At 41.1% G+C, this 20,679-nt stretch overlaps 2 protein-coding genes across 5 annotated transcripts in view; both read left to right on the top strand.

Annotated features, from left to right (window-relative positions):
* The window catches only part of iqgap1 (IQ motif containing GTPase activating protein 1), a 49,481-nt gene extending 32,807 nt beyond the window's left edge, over positions 1-16,674 (top strand). Inside the window, exons 16-37 of the mRNA XM_030084801.1 lie at positions 1,269-1,359; positions 1,454-1,621; positions 2,181-2,323; positions 2,756-2,926; positions 3,037-3,120; positions 3,458-3,529; positions 3,842-3,911; positions 3,994-4,358; positions 4,520-4,683; positions 4,780-5,004; positions 5,305-5,445; positions 5,533-5,617; positions 6,322-6,554; positions 6,710-6,842; positions 7,959-8,061; positions 8,329-8,464; positions 8,568-8,655; positions 10,777-10,986; positions 11,070-11,236; positions 12,071-12,193; positions 14,216-14,324; positions 14,435-16,674. Coding sequence (XP_029940661.1) covers positions 1,269-1,359; positions 1,454-1,621; positions 2,181-2,323; positions 2,756-2,926; positions 3,037-3,120; positions 3,458-3,529; positions 3,842-3,911; positions 3,994-4,358; positions 4,520-4,683; positions 4,780-5,004; positions 5,305-5,445; positions 5,533-5,617; positions 6,322-6,554; positions 6,710-6,842; positions 7,959-8,061; positions 8,329-8,464; positions 8,568-8,655; positions 10,777-10,986; positions 11,070-11,236; positions 12,071-12,193; positions 14,216-14,324; positions 14,435-14,548 — 3,195 coding nt within the window. The 3' untranslated portion in view covers positions 14,549-16,674. The remainder of the gene's footprint in view (positions 1-1,268; positions 1,360-1,453; positions 1,622-2,180; positions 2,324-2,755; positions 2,927-3,036; positions 3,121-3,457; positions 3,530-3,841; positions 3,912-3,993; positions 4,359-4,519; positions 4,684-4,779; positions 5,005-5,304; positions 5,446-5,532; positions 5,618-6,321; positions 6,555-6,709; positions 6,843-7,958; positions 8,062-8,328; positions 8,465-8,567; positions 8,656-10,776; positions 10,987-11,069; positions 11,237-12,070; positions 12,194-14,215; positions 14,325-14,434) is intronic.
* Positions 16,675-17,264: 590 nt separating this feature from the next.
* crtc3 (CREB regulated transcription coactivator 3) overlaps positions 17,265-20,679 on the top strand; it is a 41,235-nt gene continuing 37,820 nt past the window's right edge. For 3 of the 4 annotated variants that reach the window (XM_030088618.1, XM_030088610.1, XM_030088602.1), the window contains exon 1: positions 17,265-18,445. In XM_030088618.1, the coding sequence (XP_029944478.1) occupies positions 18,314-18,445 (132 nt within the window). In that variant the 5' untranslated portion in view covers positions 17,265-18,313. The remainder of the gene's footprint in view (positions 18,446-20,679) is intronic. The other variant, XM_030088626.1, reaches the window with a different exon arrangement.

The following is a 20,679-nucleotide window of genomic DNA, read 5'->3' as shown; positions in this document are numbered from 1 at the left end:
CCTCCCCTCCTTTACCCTGAAGCACAGCATGAAGGGGCGGGAAATAAGCTGCCTGTTTTACCAGACTCTAGATGCAGCAGCAGAAGCAACAAGTCGGCTGGCTCACAGGTTGTGCAGAGCCAGACGGCGCCACCTGGACGCAGCTGTGCATCATTGCAGTCCAGAACAGATCGGCAGCGTTTTAATCTTGATCCTGAATGGATGGCTGACTCTCTGCTTCAGCACACCTGGTTGTAATGAGCGGTTTGTCATCGCAACATGTTGACGATGAAGCATTTATGATTGTTTTATATCTGTGCTGTGTGTAGTTTCCATGAAAACAAATAGGATTATCTTCTGACTGCTCAGCTCTGAGGTCTGCTCATGAGTAACATGATTGACTTGAGGAGAGTTTCACGCCTTTCTGTCCTTCTTGATGGATATTAGAAGTGTGTGATATGATATTTGACCTTCTAGCCACAAGTTTGGCACTTTAAATCCTGGTCCACTCCTGCTTCTGACACATGGTCACACGTCATAACATATTTGGTAAAAACAAAGTGAACAAAGGTGATATTTTGGTAGATTTCTGATATCTTTAACAAGTCAGTTGCAGCAATATCCAATCAATGGGTGTGTTTCTTTTGCCCTGGTCTCAGTTTTGTTTTGTTTTAGTGCATAATCACCCTTTGGGATTATGACAATAAGAAGCGTCTCACTCGTTTCCCTTTTGATAGAAGTATTAAATTAAATTATTTGCAAAATCCATTTTTTGTTATCACATCGGCATCAGTCAATAAATCTTTATTCCAGACTCTTGAGTCCATAAAACAAACCAAAACAGGAAAAAACAAGAAAAACAATTCATACTGAAAGCAATCCAACACAGCCACCAATAAACAGAATATCGTCATTTATATAAGCAGTGCAGTCCAAATAAGGAATTTAAAATTCAATTTTTGGACAACTGCAGTCTGTTCTCAAATTTTTTACAGAAAATTTCAGTGAAGTAAATTCTTGTTTCTAAAATTCTATTTTTTTCTTTTCAAACACATTTCATTTTGCTGAGTTCTCATTCAAAACATCGCCAACAGTCGCTGAGAACACAAATCCTCTGTCTCCTTAATCTGCTATTTTACTTTTCAATGCCTCTTTTTCCTTTAATACTCTTGTCTTTAATATTGAATGTTCTCAATATGTGCTCTAAATCTTTGAGATGGCAACTCTTTGATTTCTATTTTTTTTTTTTTTAATTCTTGATATACTTTTTTTTTCTTCTGTCAATCCAGGAGACACAGGACCCCTCTGCTGTGCTGTGGCTGGATGAGATCCAAGATGCCATTTCAAAGGCAAACCAAGACACCAGAGAGGCTTTGTTGTGTAAGTCTACAGACAATTATGTCATTTTTTTTAATATAATTTGCATTCACACTGAAGTGTGAAGCTGATGGGAACCTGGTATTTGTATCTGCAGTCTCTCAGTCCATCCAGGGAATCAACGAGGCAGTGGACACCAGAGATGCAGCCCAGACTCTGGCCGCTTTGCGTCACCCCGGAGCGGGACTGTACGGCGTCACCTCCGAGTGTGCGCAGACGTACCAGGACAACATGTCCAAGATTAAAGACGAGAAGAAGAAAGACGGTGAGGAGGGAGCTGAGCTTACGTTACAGCTGACGCCACTGCTTCAGGGTTTCAGTCTCTGAGAACATTGTAGCTTGGGGAAAAAAAATATTAAATAGGAGTGTTTTACTGCGATCAGTCTTTGGTGACGTTTGTGAAGAAATTTGTAATGTATCTTGTGACTTTTATTATATTTTTTTAAATAGATTATTTGTTTTCGAGAGGCAGGCATGTTGAAATCTGTTATTAACTATCTGTCTCAGATCTACTGAAGGGCTTTTCCTGCTATCTGCAACATAAGAGCTGAAAGCAGTCTTGCCAAATGTGGCATTTGAAACCACTAAGATCAGATTTTAACCACAAGATTTCAAAATGCAACAAATTTTAACACAGTTTGATATGAACATTCTTTAATTGTATTTCTTTCTTATTTTTGGCACAAACCTAAGAGATAAATTTACAGTTGGCTTAATGAGTAGGGAAATGTGTGGTTTTAGTTATGCCCAAGATTGCTTTGGAGATGTTGTTTATTGAAAGAAGCTGCGCTGTCATGTTATTGACTGTCACGCTACTTGCTCAGGGGACAATGGCAGCGAGTGGGTGAAACACTGGGTGAAAGGAGGACACGACTACTACTACAACCTGAATACCAGGGACGGCACCTGGGTGGAGCCAGAGAACTTTGTGCAGAACAACACGCAGCTCAACAAAGACGACATCCAGGTAGGCGCATCTTCAACTTTTATTTTCCTTGAGATATCTTATTATCTGCATATTTTTATTAACTACCTGTGTATATAGATAAAAAAGATGCATCTGCTTTGTTTTATTATATATGCAGTATTATTATACTCAAATGGCTTGTAATAGGACCTAAATATACATTGTTGAACATATTAAAACAAAAAAAATCAGAAATAAAAAAGACATCTATAGGAAACGGATCATTCCCAAGTAATAGAAAAAAGGGGAATCCTCATTTTTGAATATGTCGTATATGTTTCTGTCAGTATGAAGATTTGTGTGTTGAAGTGATTGATTGACTGGACGGTAGCTTTTATATTTGGGAGATTGAATGCTTTCCTCATAGTGCTTCTGTTGTGACTTAATTGCATGTTGAAAATTAATGCCAATCAATCAATCAATCCCTGTCAGGGCGTGGTTTCCGGGGTAACCACAGCCTACAATCGAGAACAGCTGTGGCTGGCTAACGAGGCCCTTATCAGCAAGCTACAAGCCCGTTGCCGTGGCTACCTGGTGAGGAAAGGCGTGAAGGAGCGGATGGACTTCCTGCAGTCGCAAGATCCTGCTGTTGCATGCATACAAGTGAGACAGTCGTGCTAACACCCATCATACTAATCCAGCTTGAAACAAAAACGTAAAACATCAGCCTGGAATGAAATCTGGTGCCGTTTTTGTTTTTTCCCCCCCCTCAGGCTCACTGGAAAGGCTACAAGCAGAGGAAGAAGTTCAAGGACCGCAAGCAGTATCTTAAGGACCACTCTGACGAGGCTGTCAAGGTAGATTAATCAGGAATATCTTATCAGATGAACATTTGGACCCATTGGTGCAGCCTTGTTGGAGCTGGCTACGACGGTGGATAACTGTGGAGGTCCTCTTGTGCAGATTCTGAAATGGTTACCCACCCGAGACACAACACAATTAAAATCCATCATATTCAGAGTGAAAGCATTAACACTGTTATGAAAATAGACACTTCTGATTTGTTGACCCATTTCATAAACTGGTTTGTCATCAAAATTCATTGATTTTTTTTTTTCCCCCGTTACTTATCAAGCCAAAGCTAAGACAGTTTTGTTTGAGGCGTATTTTGACTTGTGTGCGTGTCGTCCTCAGATCCAGGCTATGGTTCGGATGCATCAAGCCAGAAAGAAGTACAGGGATCGTCTGCAGTACTTTAAAGATCATGTGAGTATTAAACCAAATTAGCCATTGATTCAATTTTGGACCATTTCAATTAACAGAGTGCAGGCACTGCACAGCTCCTGTCTTAAAGATTGATTTTTAAAGTCAACAAATTTGCTCGTTATTTAATGAAAGGCTTTAATCTTGTTGCCTGGACTTCAGTTTGCCTCCACGCTGGAGTTGACATTTGCACCTGCCCCTCTGGGACAGATGTCTGTATTTGACATTTGTTAGGTTGTTTTCCCTGCTGAGTCCTGTTGTGTTGTTTGTAATGAGCACTATTGATCATTTGCCGACGGCTGGTTTTCATCACAGATCAATGACGTGATAAAGATTCAGGCTTTCATTAGAGCCAACAAGGCCAGAGACGACTACAAGACACTGAGTGAGTGATACCTGAATTATGACCAGAATATAATTCCTGTTTTCAGTCCCTGAATAACTTAACTCCTGCTATGTGTTGACAGTCAGTGCTGACGACCCTCCCATGGCGGTGGTGAGGAAGTTCGTCCACCTGCTGGACCACAGCGATCAGGACTTCCAGGAGGAGTTGGAACTGATGCGCCTCCGCGAAGAGGTGGTGACCAACATCCGCTCCAACCAGCAGCTGGAGAACGACCTGAACCTGATGGACATCAAGATCGGCCTGCTGGTGAAGAACAAGATCACCCTGCAGGAGGTGGTGTCTCACAGCAAGAAGCTGACCAAGAAGAACAAGGGCCAGCTCTCCGACATGATGATGATGAACAAGCAGCGGGGCGGCCTGAAGGCTCTCAGCAAGGAGAAGAGGCTCAAACTGGAAGCCTACCAGTACTTATTTTACCTGTTACAGGTAACAATACAAGCTTTGCTCAGTATTTTATGAAGGCAGGAACAAAATGGTTGTACTTATTTCATAATAGGAATCAGTTAATGTTGTTACCTTCTGGCATGAAGCACGAAATGGTTGTGATGCTCAAATGTCTCCTCAACACAGTGTCTGCTTCTCTTTAGACCAACCCCACATATCTCGCCAAGCTGATCTTCCAGATGCCTCAGAATAAATCGACAAAGTTCATGGACTCCGTCATCTTCACTCTGTACAACTACGCCTCAAACCAGAGGGAGGAGTACCTGCTGCTGAAGCTCTTTAAAACTGCTCTGCAAGAGGAAATCAAGTGAGAATCCCTGCAAAACAAAGTCAAATTGCACGTAAAAATGCTGGACCGCTGTACAGTTGAAGGCTGATTGTTTCCCCTGACCGCTGTCTGCAGGTCGAAGGTGGACCAGATGAAGGAGGTTGTCACAGGAAACCCGACCGTAATCAAGATGGTGGTGAGTTTCCACCGAGGTGCGCGGGGACAAAACGCGCTGCGGCAAATCCTGGCGCCAGTCGTCAAGGAGATCATGGACGACAAAACGCTAAACATCAAGACAGATCCAGTGGACATCTACAAGAGCTGGGTGAACCAGATGGAGACGCAGACCGGAGAGGCCAGGTGAGCCTGAGATGAGCCCGGAGCTGTGCTGTGACAGAGAGAAGGGCATTCCTGGTCCTGGAGGGTCACAGTCCAGCATCTGTTTAATGTATTGATCCTACCACACACCCACATAAAAGCATTGTTTTTACTCTGCGTTGCTCCCTCAATATAAGATATGCTTGTTAGGTTAACTGGTGACTCCACATGAAGTGCAGACAGTGTTGACTATGTGTTCCTTTGTGTTTCATTTGCGATAAACTGGGATAGACCAGCTGAACCCTTCAAACAAATCTGGATATTTTGTTTTCCTTTCAACAGCAAACTGCCGTATGACGTGACTCCAGAGCAGGCGATGGCTCACGAGGAGGTGAGGACGAGGCTGGAAGCCTCCATCAAGAACATGAAGACCATCACTGACAAATTTCTCTCTGCAATCATCGTGTCGGTGGATAAAATTCCGTAAGTTGATCTTGCACCGTCTTAAACCAGCTCCTGTTTCTTCCCTCCCGGCCGAACACGAATCACTGTTTGGTTTTTCTCTGTCAGATACGGGATGAGGTTCATCTCCAAAGTGCTCAAGGATACGCTTCACGAGAAGTTTCCAGACGCTTCAGAGGACGAGCTGCTCAAGGTTTGTATTTTGGATTGATGCCAGACAGTTTCTGATCTTCTCGTCTTTAACAAATCGGTTCACCCCAATCACAGAGAATACACAGATTTTTCTGCCTCATATATAACATAGTAGAATCTGTTTTGGGTTCGTTTGACGTGTTTTTGGCTCATCAAACTTTACCAAACCAAATCACGTGAAATCCTGAGAAAACTTCCTTCTTTCTCTTTAGTAATATGCAGCTTGCCTTTAAATTTTCTCTGTTATAAACTGAGTGAAAAGAACCTTTTAACAAGCGTTTGACAAGCATAGCGCCTCCTCTTTGACCCTCCTCATTCAACTGTTGCCTTCTTGTCATCTCCTTCTTGCTTCTGCCCTCACTGTTCCACATTTCTTTCGTTTTTTTCCCTCTGCTGCTTCCCTTTCCATCTCGCCAATCAGCTCCGGCCTCTCTTTCCGAGTTACGGGTGTCCTCCTTCTCTCTGTCTGCTGACATCAAGGTGAGCCGCGCCGCTCTTCTGGCTCTCCTCTCCTCAAGCTGTTTTCTGGCACTCTGCATATTTCTTCCTCATTTCAGGAGAGCATGTGAATCATTTCTGTGATGATTAATCCAAACCATCCTATAATGGGGGAAAATACAAAAATCATCAACAGTTCTGAAAAATTCTATATGTCAGTATCAAAATTTGGCAAGAGGACGTTTCAAGTGTTTTCTGGTCTTTCAGATTATTGGGAACCTTTTGTATTATCGCTACATGAACCCGGCCATCGTGGCGCCCGACGCCTTTGACATCATCGACGTGTCTGCTGGCGGCCAGCTGACCACTGAGCAGCGGCGAAACCTGGGCTCCATCGCCAAGATGCTGCAACACGCCGCCTCCAACAAGATGTTTTTGGGAGACAACGCCCACCTCAATCCCATCAATGAATATCTCAGCGCCTCCTACCAGAAGTTCAGGTCTGAAATGTTCACACATTTGATGCAGATGTTATTTTTTTATCATGATGTTTTACAATGTTTTTATTGCTTCACTCATTAACTTTATGGTTAATAATTAAAAAAAAAACAAAAAACTCTTTCTCCTGACTTTTCCCATTTATTTTCTCCATCAGACGCTTTTTCTTGGCAGCATGCGACGTTCCTTCACTGGAAGATAAGTTCAACGTGGATCAATACTCCGACTTGGTCACAGTCACCAAGCCTGTCATCTACATCTCAATTGGAGAGATGATCAACACTCATACAGTGAGATTCAGTCTTCTTTTTCTTTTCTTTTTTTTTTTTTTTATATTCTTTGACTCTTAAATCTCACTGCAAGTACTAAATATGAAGTTAACTTGAAAATAAACCAATAAAAAACTTTGAATTGAATTTAAGGTGACATAATCCTCAAACTAAGAGTTAATCTAACAAAACAAAATCAAGCAAAGCCAAATGAAATGCTTTGGAAGTCACATGTGAAGCTATGACATGAAATATGAACCGCTGTCATTTTTTAAAATGAATCGTTGAATCCAGTTTGGAAAAATTCAGCGGTTTGCTTCATGAATCAACACTTGACAACATTGCTGACGCACTTAATAAGTTCTGTGGTTATAAGCAGAATTTTCTGATTTGCTTTGGTTCAAGCTTGCTATTTTATTTTCCAAGCAGTTTTCCAAGCGTTCCAGTTCATAGCTGAGGAAGGAGGTGGGTGAGGATTTTCTGAACGAATTCAAACCAGAAGGACAAAACTCATCAAAGCTTGGTCGCTTGGGTTGATGCACGCCTCTGTGTCGTGCACATCGCTGTTTACGTCCTCTGAAGTTAGCAAAAGGGAAAGGTTCCTTGTCATTCACCTTCAATACCGATTTTGTACGTTTGATCTTTAACCTGATTGGGAAAATAAAAAGCAGCCTTCGGGTTTGTAAAGCTGGATGGAAAAAGATTAGCTGTTAAGTCCTCAGAAAGGAAGATGTTTGTAACTGGATTCTTAGGTTTGACAGTGGCTTAATTGTATTGGTCGTAGAAGTGATAATGATGAATGCTTTGTCTATAGCACATGTGTCCAGTCCTCCAGGCATGCCAGGGCTGGCATCCTGCATGCTTTAGGTCTCTCCCAGTTGTAACACAGCTGACTGCAATGAGGCTCCTGATCGGGGTCTTTTTTTTTTTTTTTGCAAGCTTGAGGATAGCGTCAACATGAGATTCAGGTGCGCTGAAGCAGAGAAACATCTCAAACATGCAGCATGTCGGCCCTTGAGGGATTCAGTTTGACACCCCTGGTCTATAGGGTACTTCAGGATTCATGAGTGTTAACTGAGGAGGCAGAACTGTTTGATCCTTTGTGGCGTAACCAAATGAGTTCTTCTGTCTCATCAGCTGCTGCTGGACCATCAAGATGCTATTGCCCCTGAGCACAATGACCCCATCCACGAGCTGCTGGAGGACCTGGGTGAGGTTCCCACTGTGGAGTCCCTCATTGGTGAGTGCACTGCAACGAGGGAGGAAGTTGTCTATAGGCAGTCAAATCAAACTAACAGGAGCAAACCATGTTCTTATGAAATCAAAATGTAGACATCATTTACTTTTTCTTCTGTATTTCATCCTTGAAGGGAAAAGCTAGCTGTCCTTACAAATTGCAAAAGTACTGTTGAATCTTTCTGTAAAAGCTACAGGTGACAGACAGGAAAAGAGTGTTCCTTCACCTGATATACTCTGTTTTCATCTCAGTGATCTCTGTCTCACTCAGGTGAAAATCCTCTTCCTGCTGATGACCCCAACAAGGAGCAGATGGGGAAGACCGAGGTTTCACTCACACTCACAAACAAGTTCGATGTCCCTGGTGAGGCCAATGCTGAAATGGATGCCAAGACTCTCCTCCTCAAGTGAGTTCACTCATTCAGGATTGGACTCAACCGAATGGCTCTGCAAGGTTACTTCAAAAATTCCTGAGGTTTCTTATATTTTATGGGTCTTTTGTCTTAACAGCACCAAGAGGCTCATTGTGGATGTGATTCGGTTCCAACCTGGAGAGACTTTGACTGAGATCCTGGACTCAACAGCCAGCACAGAACAGGTTGGATGTAAAGCACGAACTCCGAGGATAATGTAAAGTCACAGTTTGACAAAACGGACTCTGTTTATACTCTGGACATCAATCATAGGAAGCTTTAATTACTGTAAACAAACCAGAATCTCACGAGAAGATGGACAGCCTTTCTGAGTGCCTACCCTACATGTTTGATCTGAGTGGAAAACTACTGGATTGCCTAAAAACAGGAACTCGCTTATTAAACACAACCCAAGACAAAGGCGAACTGTTTTGTGGATGACGGCGTGCACACTGGATTGCACCCACCGCCTCTTAGGCAACATCCTCTTTCCAGCAACAACTGCTGAGTTTTTTAGGAAATAGGACATTTTTAAGTAATGTCACAAAATACAGATGCCAGATAAGATCGCTACTGTCATTTGTATGAATCTCAGACATGCTGATGTCTGTTGATAAACTTGTTCAGTAAGTAAAATTGAAAAATTGTAATTATGTTTGCAACCAAATACCTGAATTCTAAGTTCATTTACATACTTATTTTTATTATTTATTATACATTAATTCACTTTGAATATTGCACAAACATTTTTAAAACATTCAATATACACAAAGTTTGATTGTCATTTCATTTTAACCGTTCAACACGTCGATGGCCATACTTTAAAGTTTTAAAGCACACAGATTAAAGTGCTACATAATGCAAATCTAGCAAAGCAGCAACCACACGGTGGCGCAGTGGTCGCGCTCATGCCTCACGCTGAGACGGCCTCACTGGTTCAAATACTGCGTGTGTCTGTAGATATTGCGTGTTCTGTCCGTGTGTGTGTGTGGGATTCCTTCAGGTACTCTGGGTTCCCTTCCCTCCCTCCCATGGGTCAAGTGGGTAAAGAAATTCCCCCTAAAGAGGATTAAGATGGATAGATAAAAATGTGGTAATCCAAAGGGCTATGGCTCAGTTGAGTAAAGCAGGTTGTCCTTTAATCGGAAGACTGCTGTTGAATCCAGCCTGTAAATTTTCTGAAGCTCGAGTTGTATTTCACATTGAATGTGTGTGAGAGAGAGGTCAATCACTGATCTCACAAAGTGCTTCAAGACTCCTAAAGTGGTATATGAGTGGAGATTACTTCCAGATCCTGTCATCCGGTGCCACTTGTGTTAATGCTCTCAGCTGTGCCCCTATTGAGATGAGCTCCTGCTCTTGTCTGATGCTGCTGCAGGTGTTTAATAATGTCATCGAAAAGACTTCAATGAACGGCTGACAGCAGCTGAGACAATGCTTTAATATTGAGCTTAGTACCTGACCTTTTTGATCCATTACTATGTAATGCTATGGATAAAAGTTAAATACTTGATTGCCTTCCTTCATTTCACAGTCAAAATAATCAGAAATTGATGCAAATTCACAACGCTGTCATATTCGAGAGTATTGTTGATCTTTTCCATTCACTTTTAACAGACACTTGGTTTTATTATGCCTAGCACTGTATTTCACATACAGCAAATGCACTGAAATGCATTGAAAGTCATCATCACTTCACTTTTCCTTGATATAACCAAGTACAACACAAATCTCTAAGGGAGAATCTGCTTAAAAAACACACATGCCAAAGAGATTTTGCATGTTTTCAGTCATATTCTTCAACAGAATAAAATACATATGAAAATCATCAAATCTGACTTGTTCTCCTGTGCAGAGGTTCCTGTGTAAAGGACACTCAAGAACTACATTTTTTTATATAACAAACTTCACAAATAACTTCTTTGTGGTTCCCAAACTGCAAATACGATGGCATCTGTAGAATACAAGCATCAAGCCATGAACCTGTCACACACTGGTCGCTCTTTGGAAAGTACATCACACTTGCACTGCACTTCCTTGATGTTTACATGTAATGTAACCCCAGTCATGACTCCTACAATTATTGCATGATTGCACAAAATTTCATTCATAAATTTACCGACAATATTTTGATGATTTTAACCCCAGCAGTGTTAAGTGGCTCGTGCATGAGAGGAACAGAGCTCTTAAACTGGCCGCTCTTTACTTCAATCACATGATAGACACATTTTTAACAGCACGGGATCTACCCATCTTGGACAGTGGATCAGGTTCCCGTGATTTAAATCCATAATCTGTGTGTTCAGGAAGCGGAGTACCAGCGTGCCATGCAGAGGAGGGCCATCAGGGACGCTAAAACTCCAGAAAAGATGAAGCAGGTCAAACCAGTGGTGGACGACAGCCTGACCCTGCAGGGAAAGAAAGACAAGATCAAGAGCAACCTGCAGCGGCTGGCAGAGCTGGGAAAGGTTCACCCGGAGAACCGCTATCAGGACCTCATCAATGACATTGCCAAGGTGAAAAAAAGGAAAGAAAAAAAAAGACACGGATTAGTTCTAGCGGACATGTCGCAGAACATTCTCCTCTGTGTGTGCTACAGGACATCAGAAACCAGAGACGGTATCGGCAGCGTAGGAAAGCCGAGCTGGTGAGACTTCAGCAGACCAACTCTGCCCTGAACTCAAAGGCCAAGTTTTACAGCGAGCAGTCCGATTATTACAATCGGTACATCAAGTCCTGCATGGAGGGCCTCAACAGAAAGGCCAAGTGAGTATCCCTCCATAACCACGATCACAATCGAAGCGGTGCAAACATTGCATTAAAACTCCAGATTAATAAGCTATATCAGGTTGTTTTAACATTTAGCCGTCTAGTCAGATCAAGACTGACACTGCTCATGATGTAGTTAGAGACTGCTGTCTCACCAGATTTTCCTCCTCCTTTCCTCAAGGTTTTCGCCTTGTCCCTGCCTTAACACACCTCTTTGTAGTGAATGGCTGATTAACGTGGTCATCAAGCTTTCTGCAGTTTTATGGCGGCACAATCATTAGGTTCAGGCGTGGAAGGGCACTAGAAAACGCACAGGGCTGTCACCGTGCAGGACTACAACTAGACACTTTTTATCCAAACTGAAATATCAGTGTTTGACTTGAAAATGTGCTCCACAACTGATCTGAAAATATCAGGAAGTGCATTCTTTCTCTTTGCACATCAGGTCTCATTTCTCACATCATTTTTATTGTCCTGATTTGACAAAACCTATTTTGGGCGGCTGCTGCTGCCTGGTTAGAAAGAAGCTCAGAAAGACTTCATATGAGTCAGAAGTTCAGTTTTTTTTTTGCTGTCAGATCACATACCAACTTCACCTTAATGCAGCAACCTTTATACTTGTACTTTTCCATAAATGTCATGTAATTTAAAGCATAATGAGCAGTGCGCTGTCTGCCAATAAAAAAACTTGTTTCATCCTTGTAAACATGTCAGTATGCGTATGAATTTCCTCCTGCATGATGAATGCTCCATGAAATGAATGATCCATGAAATGCTGAATGATGCAGTCAGGATGACAAGACACAACTGTGGTCATCTCTCTCTTCCCAGATTGTCGAAGAAACCAGGCGACAACAAGGCCAAGAAGAGTAAACAAGTTTCGCAGAAATACACAGCCTCTCGCCTCCATGAGAAGGGTGTGCTGATCTCCATAGACGATCTGCAGCCCAATCAGTGAGTTCTGCATCCGATCACAAGTGCTTATCTTTTCTTTGATGCAGGCCCAAGCGCCATGGTTTGATCTGACAGGCAAAAAAATATTGATGAAAAATTCATGTTCTCCAGCATACTTGCAGAATTGATATTCTGGTCAGAGTCTTTTTGAGGCAGAAACTCTGTGAATCCTTTAGATTTCTACAGTTTTTAATCTTTGGTGTTTGTACAGGCTGCTGGAGTAAAACTAAATGTACTTATAACTTCATGCTGCACAATGATCTCAATCAAATGTCCTAAATTTCATGTCACCTTTGACCTCATGTCCTAATACTCTGTGTCCTCTGTTTGATTCCTTGTTATTTAAAATTCAACAGATTTGGTTCTTTTCTCCAGTTTTTAGTGCAGTTCTAAAGACAGATATTTTATTAGGACATTTGGAATGCTTTTATGATGTAAAGTTTGCACCAGAGCTTTGATATTTTTTATACACAGCGCTGTGTGCTATTCCAGATCCACTCCTGAGATTATTACATTACATTTTACATTAAACGGCAGCCGTTCTGATGCCTGTCTTATTCCACACTCTATATTTTATTTATAGTCTTTGGTCTGTGCTGCATTCAGATTTTAATCAAACTCCAAAGAAGTTTGATGTTTGTGCTGCCTCATTCTGCTTTTTGGCACAGCAACAGATCAAATGATCCTGAGATGATCTGCCTGGAACATGAGTCTCCTCATCAATGATGCCCAGACTTTCAAGGTTCACATGGCCTCAGTTGCCCGATAATGCTGACTTGCCCACGAGAACATCGTCATGATTTCAGCCTGCAGCACAGCTGCTTGTGCAGACTCTCTTCATGTCTTGCATCAACTATCGCAGCTCCCAACGTGTATTTACAACTCTGCAGATGATTCAGACATCGCCACATGAGTGGTCTTCAACCTGCCGAGCGCGTCACATGTTAACCACATAGCCCTGCACAGGCTCAGAGGTGCCCGCATCAAATGCAATTTTTTTGCGCTCATTTTAAACAGCTCCCATCTATTCAAACACTTCATCATCATTCAGCTCACTCTGGCAGTGAAAGGCGTTCACCACTGCAAAACATTTTGTCAAAGGTTTCACCAGTGAAGTTCCACAACTCAAAACAAACTACCGTATAAACCTCTGGGAAACCTCTACGTAAAGTCAGCCATTATGTCAGATCAGATTCTCCCACAATGTGTTCACACTTGTCCCGTTTAAAGGAACCCTCGTGGGACTGCTGCATCAGTTGCTGCGGTCTATTTGTGGCAGTGTGAATACTGGGTCTTATTACTCTTGCAAATGAAATCTGGTGCAGTTCAGTTAAAGTCTGATTGAAGGGTGAGTGCAGCACAGACCAAACTCTGGAAGCATTGAACTTTAGGAGTGCTCTTTAGTGTAACTGATGTTATGATATTTGCACATTTTGTACACTGCAAGAAAGTTATTTCCTTCTAAAAAAAAAATTGCACAATAATCCAACATTCATTTGTTGCAACATTCTCCAGCGGTTGAAGAGCTTGCATGGTCTGCAGACCTGCAAAGCTCTGTTACTGAGAGCAATTTGCTGATGAGGGGGGGGCGGTCACCGACGGTACACAGGTCTGAAGTGGAGACAATTTAAAAACGCTTTTACTGTCGATCCTTTTGTTGCATTTATTATAGCACAGAGCATCTTTGTTGAAGTTATGTTCGTACAACAGTGACGTACGTCTCTCCAGATTTCTGTCGCATTGTTACCTGTTTGGTTTTAGTGTTAAAATCCCAGTGTGAGTTCACACACTCCCATATATTTTCTCGAGCTTTGGCGTAGACCAGCGAACTGCTCCACAAGGGTGAACGCAACTTCACTCAGGCTGCTCTCTTCTGATTACAGCTTTACTTGAGTTGCAAGCAGCTGAAAAATAAATGATTTAATTTAAAAAAAACAAAACTTTTCAAGTGTAAGCCCATTTTAAACTGGTGTGTCTCATTTCTCTCCTTTCATTCTTCTGTTTACCGCTTCCTCTTCACAGGTTCAAGAATGTCATCTTTGAGATTTCCCCATCAGAGAGTGTTGGAGTGTTTGACGTGAAGGCCAAATTCATGGGTGTGCATTTGGAGACAGTACCGTTAGAATATCAGGTATGATTTCTCATACATATACATATTTAGGTAGTTTTTTCTGTGAAGCTGCTCAGTTTTTAGTTAATCTTTCTTTGTTTTTTTTTTTTTGTTGTTTTTTTTTCCCTCAGGATCTCCTTCAGCTGCAGTATGAAGGTGTGGCGGTGATGAAGCTCTTCGACAAAGCTACCGTCAATGTCAACCTGCTCATTTTTCTGCTCAACAAGAAGTTTTATGGGAAATAGACAAAATCAACAAAGCAAAAAGGGCCACAGACACTGAATTAAAACCACAAAACCCCTATAGCAGGGTTCTTTGCCGATGCAAACCATCACCATATGTGCTTTATTCTTCAAGGATCATTCCATTGTGCAAGTTTTTTTAATTGTTCTGTAACTGCAGCTAGGTCGGAGGTTTAAATACTGTATTTTTTTCTTTGCTTTTTAAATATTATGAATGTCTTGTGCATGGGCTTTGATTAATTGAAAGTATATGTTTTATGTAAAGATGGAGATTTATGTCTTTCTTAGCTGTTTAGTTTATTTGCTCACCTGATTGACAGAGACTTGTTCAGGGTCTCCATTTTTTTCAATCAATAATATGCTGGCATTTTAGTATTTCGCTAGTCCAAAGTTGGACTTTATCGAAGGCAATTTGTAAAAATAACAACCAAAAAAACTTCACTGAGGAGGAGAAATTGATGCATTCCTTCTTTGCCATGTTTTTCTAATTTTGAAAACCTTGTATTTAAAGTATTTTTGTCACTCTTGATCTGCCCTGACCAAGCTGACTTCTTAACAGTAAAATTTTTGTATACTTGACAAAAAGCGGTGTTAGAGACGCATTGCACAGCAAAAAGCAGCGCTCATATTGAGCTGTTTATCACTTTCAAACAACCTAATTTGATGTATGAGTCTTGCCAGATTCAATACGGCCAACTTGAGTCCATTTTGTCATAAATAAAGTTTCACAGGTATTTAATCTTCATGTTAGAATGGATTTTTATTTTTTATTCTGTCTTGGACCAGACACTGCTGACTTTCACTGCAGCTCAGGTTCTGCTGTCTGACCTGCAGAGCATTTCTGCTTCTCGCTCTGTGAAGCTTGAGCAGGAGTGACGAGGCATCCGCAGAGCTGAGCAAATGGGTTCGTTCGTGAGTTTTTCTCAGATGACTTACTGGAAATTATTATCTTTATTAATCTCTCATGGGATGTTTCTCCTGATTTATTGTGGCTTTGCAACAATCCACGAAGTAAACGCAGCATCATTGTATTTCTTAATCCATAAGGCCAGGTCAGATTTAGAAGTTATGTGGAAAGCTAACTTTGTTTTTTTTTTTTTTCATTTCTTGTTGAAAATACTTTAAAAAAAAAAAAAAGCCCTTATTTATATTTTATATGTTGTCAGTCTGCATCATACTGTAGCAAATTTTTGTAAAACCTAAGAGGGATCAGACAAGGGAACTTGAGGTGGTGCAGTATTACAGGAACTTGTTTTTCCAGTAGATGTCACTCTAAGCCATCCTTGTCAGTGCATTGAAGTGGAATCATTTATTTCAATAAGCCTAAAATTGAGATTCCATGCACACCCACTAAGTTGATTTACTTTCTCATGTAGAGCTGCCAGAATCCAAGGCAAGCACTTAAATTGATTTGACGTTGACGCTCTCATTCTCAGTAAAATGTACGATACCTGTTAATAAAACTCTACCAACAAAGTACCCTTTTCCTGATCTTTCAAATATCTCTCAGGCAGTGTTGGACTGTAGAAAATCATGTGGCGTCTTAACTGTCTGCATTTCCATTCTGAAATATTGTTACTTTATTTCTTTTCTGTTGAAAAGAGATATAAAGATTTCACAAAAACTATCTGTTCTTTAACTTTCAAATCAAGTGGAGATTTGAGTTATCGCAACTGTCTCTCTTTTTAATGTATCATTGCACCATGCAAAAGTTTGTCAATGTTTATGGAACTAGCCATGGATGAAGGTCACCAATAAAGTGGAAGATAATTAAAAAAATTCTGTCCATAATTGAAATGTTTAACAAAACCAGGGCAATGCTGTTGTGAGGAATAGTATAGAATAGTATAATAGTATAGTAAATTGTGAGAAATGGCATGTAGCATTGCCTTTACCACTTAAAAAAATAAAGGAAATTGATTTCATTTGTCTTCCACTGCATGCAACTCTGTGCCATGTATCAGTACAACCAAATGTAAAGTGGAGCTATGGATGAGTTTTTATAATTAGAATTTTAGAACACATTATTTTGAAAATGACAGGTTATGTGTAAAAATGAATCCATTAGTATAATAACTCTTTAAACTACGTAAACTTTTAAAATGTAGGAAGATGGCCTGTCTACAGTTTCAATTGAGAACCTTTGTTCCACTTGAAAAGTGTGTGTATTCTTGACTTTAAATTAATCTTTTTTCCAGTCATACTGAAACCAGGAACAGTAAAGTAAAACCAATTAAACATAGCAAGAGACCAAAGTCTGAGCAGAGATGCTGTGTTCTATTTTGCTTAGCATTTATACTTTCAATTTCACCCTGCTCCCTACAAGGAATCCCAAATCATACCTCTAACCCAGTAGGAAATTATTTATAAAGGATTTCCTTAACTAATCCATTCTTGCCATTTGAAGTGATCCCTTTTTCTCAGATTGTTTAAGAAAATTGATATATTAAATGTTTTTTTTATTATTATTATTAATTTGTATGGCTGTACTTGTTCTTTGGTTGGTTGATAGTGGGGGGGAATATTAATAGAAAAAAAAGATCTGTATTTTTACGTTTTTTTTTTTTTTTTACAAATATTATTATTAATATTATTATTATTAGTAGTAGTAGTAGTACACGAAAATAAATCGTGAGAGTATTTGGGAGTAATCCCGGGTTCGTGAGAGTTTGTCGCCGCCCTTTTGGCCATCCGTAGGAACTGACTGTATTTAACGAGGTAATGTTTTTCTCGCAGTAGTATGATAACAACCCCGCGGATCCGAGTTGCTCTTCCGAGCACCGACAACCGGAGGCAGGCGAACTAAACAAGCATGAGGCGCGGTTTTCTCTGAAGACTTTTCTTCCGGCCGTGGAGAAAAAGCGCTGTTTGTTCATCTCCATGGAGTTTGTCTGAAATCTCTCTCCGCTGCTGTCCCTGGATTAACGCAGGACTCCGACGCGCTGTCATCTAAATAACAACTTCACTCAATCGTGGAAATTCTACTCCTGCATCACGCGTGAATACCTGGAGGCTGCCTGTGAGCCGCTGACATTTTCGTGGGAATCCGGCGAAGTCCGCACAGGGGCGGCGGACACTTGTTGAAACTCCTTTTACCGAGCAGAAGAGAGGGAAAAAAGAAAAGCTTTGCCTAACTGTGAGCTGCGCTAGCCAGATTCAGCTAGTGTATGCTAACAACTTTCCCCGACGACAGTTGGATATATCTTAGCGAGAGTTGCTTTTAATGCAGGTGTGTTGGATGTTGACAGGGGACGGGTATAGACAAGCTGAGAAAGTGTTAAAAGATTGTTGACATGGCTCTGACAGCAGCTTAGCTAAGTCGGCTAACATTATGTTAGCAGCGACGGCTAACGTTATGTCAACGCTAGACTCAAACAAGTGGTTCGCTGGAAATGTTGTCAATATGAAGTTATATTGCGCCTCTAACTTGGTGTAGACGCCACGCCATTAATCACGAAAGTATTTAAAGTTAGCCTCCGAGTGCAGCTAACCAAGTAAAGATTTGTTCCCTCTGCCTTGTTCATTAGAAGGCAACTTTTATTAACGGGAGCTCTGAAGGGGTAGCTTAGCCGCGTTAGCTTCAAGCTCAGCTCCGTCACTGCAGCCGTCCGAGTTGACTTCACCGATAATGTGGTGTTAAAACGCTGATGGGTTTGGAACCGTGGTTGCTGAGAGACTCTGGAAAATAGACTCCCAGTGCTGTTTCCCCCCCACCTCTTTATTGCCCTTGCCAGTAGCTGAAGTTTGTTAAAAACTGCGGCCCGCACAATGTCCGGCTCCCCGGGCACAGGTGGCTCCAACCCCAGGAAGTTCAGCGAGAAGATCGCGCTGCACAACCAGAAGCAAGCAGAGGAGACGCGGGCCTTTGAACAGTTGATGACAGACCTCACCGTTTCAAGGGTAAATGCACTTCTTTTTCTCGTCATTGCCAACAAGCGTTGCTTTGCTGCTGTCACTGTAAGCGCGTTCAAAAGTTTGGAGCGAGCCGTCCGTCTGATAGGTGGATGGCTGGCAGGAGGATTGTGGTGTTCAACCTGTACTTCTTGTTTCTCTTCTCGCATTCATTCAGCTGTGGTAACGATCTCTTATGTAATATAAAACAGGACATGGCTCAGATCCTGATATTAAGCTGTCAAAACAATGTAACACTGGATGATGAGACAAACTTGGCTACTAGGGGTGCAGAGGTTTACAAAAACTTTGTTTTCAAGACGCTTCTTTGCAATGTGTCTTCACATTTGCAGAGCATTTCAGAGGTTGTTTTGCTGCTTGTGCTGTCCCGGATATACAGTCAGCAGAGTTGCGATCTGAGACCCTTTTAGCATCAATTTCCCACCATATGCACATTGCATCCTGTTTTCTGTGGAAATAATCTGACATAAAATTAGCGAAAAAGGACAAACCAGATGAGAAGAAAAATGAAAACATGACAAATGTATGAAGATGATTGAAGTAGAGATCTAAAGATTAATGTTGGGGATTGGGGAATAGTGCATCTCCATCTTTGGCAGAGAAGGCAGAAGAGGAGAGGTAGTGAACAGGAAAGCAGAAGTTGCTTTTCAGTCTCATCACATCTGACTCAGATGACACATTCGTCCTTTTTCTCTTAAGTTGTTCACCTTCACATTCTCGATTACCATGTGTAGAGTTTTGTACCATACTATAAATACACATTTTTCTATACATTCAGCCCTTATATGAATATATTCCAAATTGTCTTGACCCCTCTATTTTTTATGGCACATTAGGACAGTAAAGAATTGACTACTATCAATATTTTACATTTTCACAAATATGTGTTCATTATGTTAACATTTGAATATCATGAAATAAGCCTGGATAGGAGTATGTTACCTATTTGACTAATTGAATAATCAATTTTACATAATAACACCAGTCATTCTTTGACTTCATAAATCATGAAAGACAAAAGCATCTTTTTTTTTTCCCCCTAACTTGCCTGCTCAGTGTGCAATTATTCAGAAAGTCGCTTTGATACATTTTTCTGGACTCGATTTCCTTCCATTTTTTTTAGACCACCTCCATCTTTTATTGCAGAGACTGGAACTTGTCCCATCTGACCTTCACACACAAAAAGGCAGAGTAATGCATGTCTAGTTTGACAAGATTGTTTTGTAGGGATATTTTACACAAGTTCACAATTGGTTGAAATCCTTTCTTGACTTTATTTCTTAGCTTTATCCTCTCTGTCTGAAGCATGTTCCTGTCATATACAGTAACCTCTCAAAGCAATGAAAATAGTTTGTCGTGGAATGGCATAAAGCCCTTTTATTTCCTCACATTATTTCTGTACTATTGGTTCACAATGTGCTCTTTCTGTAAGTGGTAGATTCCTGCATGGCCGGTCAAAGAGGATGTGGTTTTGAGGTGACACTGAGCTGGTCATAAGGTATGAACTGGCGCTGACCTCGGTGAGACAGAAAAGCCCAGTCAGTGAGGCTGAGTCTGGCCTGGGCAGAGGACGCACTCCCAGCAAACATCTGGAATTAGAAGTAGCTGCTTTAATGTTCGTACCAACGACCGAAGGATCTAATTTAAACCCCGAAGGGACTCGGAAGAAGTGTACATTGTTCCCTAGTGCACAAATGCACTCCAGCCCCATCCAGCCTACTTTGACGTTGCTGCAGGGTGTTTGCAACCTTGTGAATGATAAATGTCTGAAGTATGCAGGCTGGATGTTATGTAACAGCGTCACCATCATTCAAGCTAGTATGTTTTATATGTGTATTTATATATATCCCCGTCCACATGAATTAAAGTTTGTACATCTGCTGCTTTGTTCAAAGCATTTATGAGGCCTTCTGCCTACAAAGAAAGAGGACAGAATCATGGAGTTAAAGCATGAAAACCACATTCACATGTAAAAGTGATATTTCCAAATGTTTAATTGATATTGAAATGTGTTAACTTTATTGTTTTCATATGACTGTAGTGTGAAATACTCTCAGCAGGCATAACCGGGGAGCTTTCAGCAAGGAAGGATGTTGCCAAAGCAAAATTAGGCCAAATTAACTGCACGCATGAGTGCAAGCATGTTGTCGGGTGATGAGATCTCATATCTTCAGATCTAACTCAACAGTTCAACAAGAAGATTTTTACTAGGGGGGAAATCA

Source organism: Salarias fasciatus, chromosome 1, assembly GCF_902148845.1.
Source record: "Salarias fasciatus chromosome 1, fSalaFa1.1, whole genome shotgun sequence".
Taxonomy (NCBI): Eukaryota; Metazoa; Chordata; class Actinopteri; order Blenniiformes; family Blenniidae; genus Salarias; species Salarias fasciatus.
Note: the sequence above shows the minus strand (reverse complement) of the source record. Positions and strands in the feature narration are given on the sequence as shown.